General features: G+C 46.2%; 1 protein-coding gene across 2 annotated transcripts in view; it reads left to right on the top strand.

Annotated features, from left to right (window-relative positions):
- Positions 1–2,489, top strand: part of NCAPD3 (non-SMC condensin II complex subunit D3) — a 35,443-nt gene that overhangs the window by 21,619 nt on the left and 11,335 nt on the right. For both annotated transcript variants that reach the window (XM_031063225.1, XM_031063224.1), the window contains exon 20: positions 250–357. In XM_031063225.1, coding sequence (XP_030919085.1) covers positions 250–357 — 108 coding nt within the window. The remainder of the gene's footprint in view (positions 1–249; positions 358–2,489) is intronic.

Here is a 2,489-nt window from a genome sequence, read left to right as displayed (position 1 = left end):
GAGCCAGCTGACTGTGATTGGCCATTAATTAGAAACAACCACATGAGACCAATCACAGATGCACCTGTTGCATTCCACAGCAGCAGATAACCATTGTTTACATTTTGTTCCTGAAGCCTCTCAGCTTCTCAGGAGAAAAATCCTAACAAAAGGATTTTTCATAAAATGTGTCTGTGACATTTAGCTTTGCATTTGCAGTCACCCCTGCGTGCCAGGCCCTGTTTCCATCCCTGCCCTGCTCTTTTCCAGTGTCTGCTTGCACAGACAGTGAGGAGATGCCCAGCTCCCAGCCACTGTCCCAGTTCAGGGGCTCAGCCATGCCTCCCGTGGTCAGGGCTCACGCTCTCATCACTTTGGGTAAGTGCCATCATCCTGCCCTAAAAAGGGGCCTTTGTGTATCTCAGCCTTTCTGGTGAAGTTCTGCCCAAAATCGTGCAGAAAAGGAGGCTCAGGGGGGACCTTGTCACTCTGCAGGTCCCTGTTAGGAGGGAGGAACCAGGGAACAGGGACAGGAGGAGAGGAAATGGTCTCCAGCTGTGCCAGGGGAGGGCAGGTTGGACATGAGGAAGGATTTCTCCATGGAAAGGGTGGTTAAACATTGGAGGGGGTTGCTCAGGGAGGTTTGGAGTCCCCATCCCTGGAGGTGTCCAAGGAATGCCTGATGTGGCACTCAGAGCTCTGGGCTGGGTGACAGAGCAGGGATCAGTCACAGGTTGGACTCAGTGATCCCAGAGGTCTTCTCCAACCTAAATAATTCCATGTAAAGCTCTGGCAGTTGTGACAGAGAGCCCCAGTGCTCTGTTGGCATTAGCCCAGCTTGGAGCTTTTAGCAATGCAAATATCCATGGAAACAAGTTGGGCAAACCCTGCCAGCTCTGCTTCTCCAGGTGGTTAATGCATTAATAGTGACCAGTAATCAGCATTGTCCCCCAGAGCTGTGCTGTCCTTGTACTCAGAGTTGGGTGCTGAAGGATCATCTCAGTTTCAGTAAGATATTCTAGAGAGGATGAAGAAAACTTGGTGCTGTTGATGTAGCTTAGAGCAGAATGACTGCACTCAAATTCTCGTTCTACTCAACACGAGGGAAATGCTGCTTTCAGAGAAGCCTGGCCAGCTGCACTCCCAGGATTCTGAGGAATACCAAGTGAAATTTCTGGTATTTAATACTTCCTTGGTTAGGAACAAGTTTCTTTTGCAGATAGGCAGCATTATTCTTCCCTTAATTGCTTTGGAAAGTTTAATACTTTTGTGCAGAGCTTGGGAACAGGGAGAAGTGATGTTAGAAGTATTGCAGGCTATTTTATTTTAGGTTGGTTCAGTGATGCTCTCAGAGGTGGGTGTCTCCCTGCTATGCCTATGACAGCTGGGGCTGTTCTTTTTAGCTGCTTTGAATAATACCCTGTACACAGAAATAGTTTGCTGTGAAGGAGGGAATTTGGCATAGAGACCCACTCTATAGGTCTAAGGGGAGTTTGGAAGAACTTGAAGTACCATCTCCCTGAGAGATCGTGCAGATTGCTCATCAAGTTCCAGCATGAGTTTTTTGTTTATTCCCTTGTTTACTTCCTGATTCCTTCCCTGGCTCGTTTTGGAGGCAGCGAGCTGGGCTGGCTGGGAAGGAGAATTTATCCCAGCTCTGCTGCTCTGGTGATGCCTTGGAGTGGCTGCCTAGAACAGAGGCTAGACAGAGTTAAGAGAATAAAGTGGGAATTTATTAAAGGCCTTTAATAGATACACCTTGGGCAGGGTTACAGAGGCTGCACCCAAAATGGTCGATGGTCATGAGGTCTTGTGTTTGTGGGGTTCTCAGATGGAGGAAGGAATGGTGAATCTGACTCCATGTTCTTAGAAGGCTAGTGTATTATTTTATGATATTATATTAAAGAATACTATACTAAACTGTACTAAAGAATACAGAAAGGATACTTACAGAAGGTTAAAAAGATAATAATGAAAACTCGTGACTGCTTCCAGAGTCCTGACACAGCTTGACCCTGATTGGCCATTGAGTCAAAACAATTCACATGAAACCAATGAAACAATCTCCCAACACATTCCAAAGCAGCAAAACACAGGAGAAGCAATCAAATAATTATTGTTTTCCTTTTTCCCTGAGGCTTCTCAGCTTCTCAGGAGAAGAACCTTGAGCAAAGGGATTTTTCCAGAAAATATGACTGTCACAATGAGGTTTTCAAACAGATTTAAGTTTGATCTATTTGCATACCAGAGGTTAATCCTCTAATTACAGCTTCAGCTAATGAAGTCATTCAGAGTTTGCTTCCCCCCAGTCCCCTTTTGTTTGTACTTTTTGGGGCCTGAGGCTGTTGGGTGTCTTTGGATCTCACGCCTAGAGAGAAATTGTTTTGTCTGACCGCAGTATGAAGAATTCACTAGACTTTACATGGCGCTTAGGGCTGTGCTGTCTTGGTTTGGAAAGCCAGGTGTCTGCTAAGGAGGGCAGGAGTCTCCCCTGAAATGGGGCTGTGAAC

This window comes from Geospiza fortis, unplaced genomic scaffold (genome assembly GCF_000277835.1).
Source record: "Geospiza fortis unplaced genomic scaffold, GeoFor_1.0 scaffold68, whole genome shotgun sequence".
Lineage (NCBI taxonomy): Eukaryota > Metazoa > Chordata > Aves > Passeriformes > Thraupidae > Geospiza > Geospiza fortis.
The sequence above is the reverse complement of the archived record's forward strand: the minus strand, read 5'-3'. Positions and strand labels throughout refer to the sequence as shown.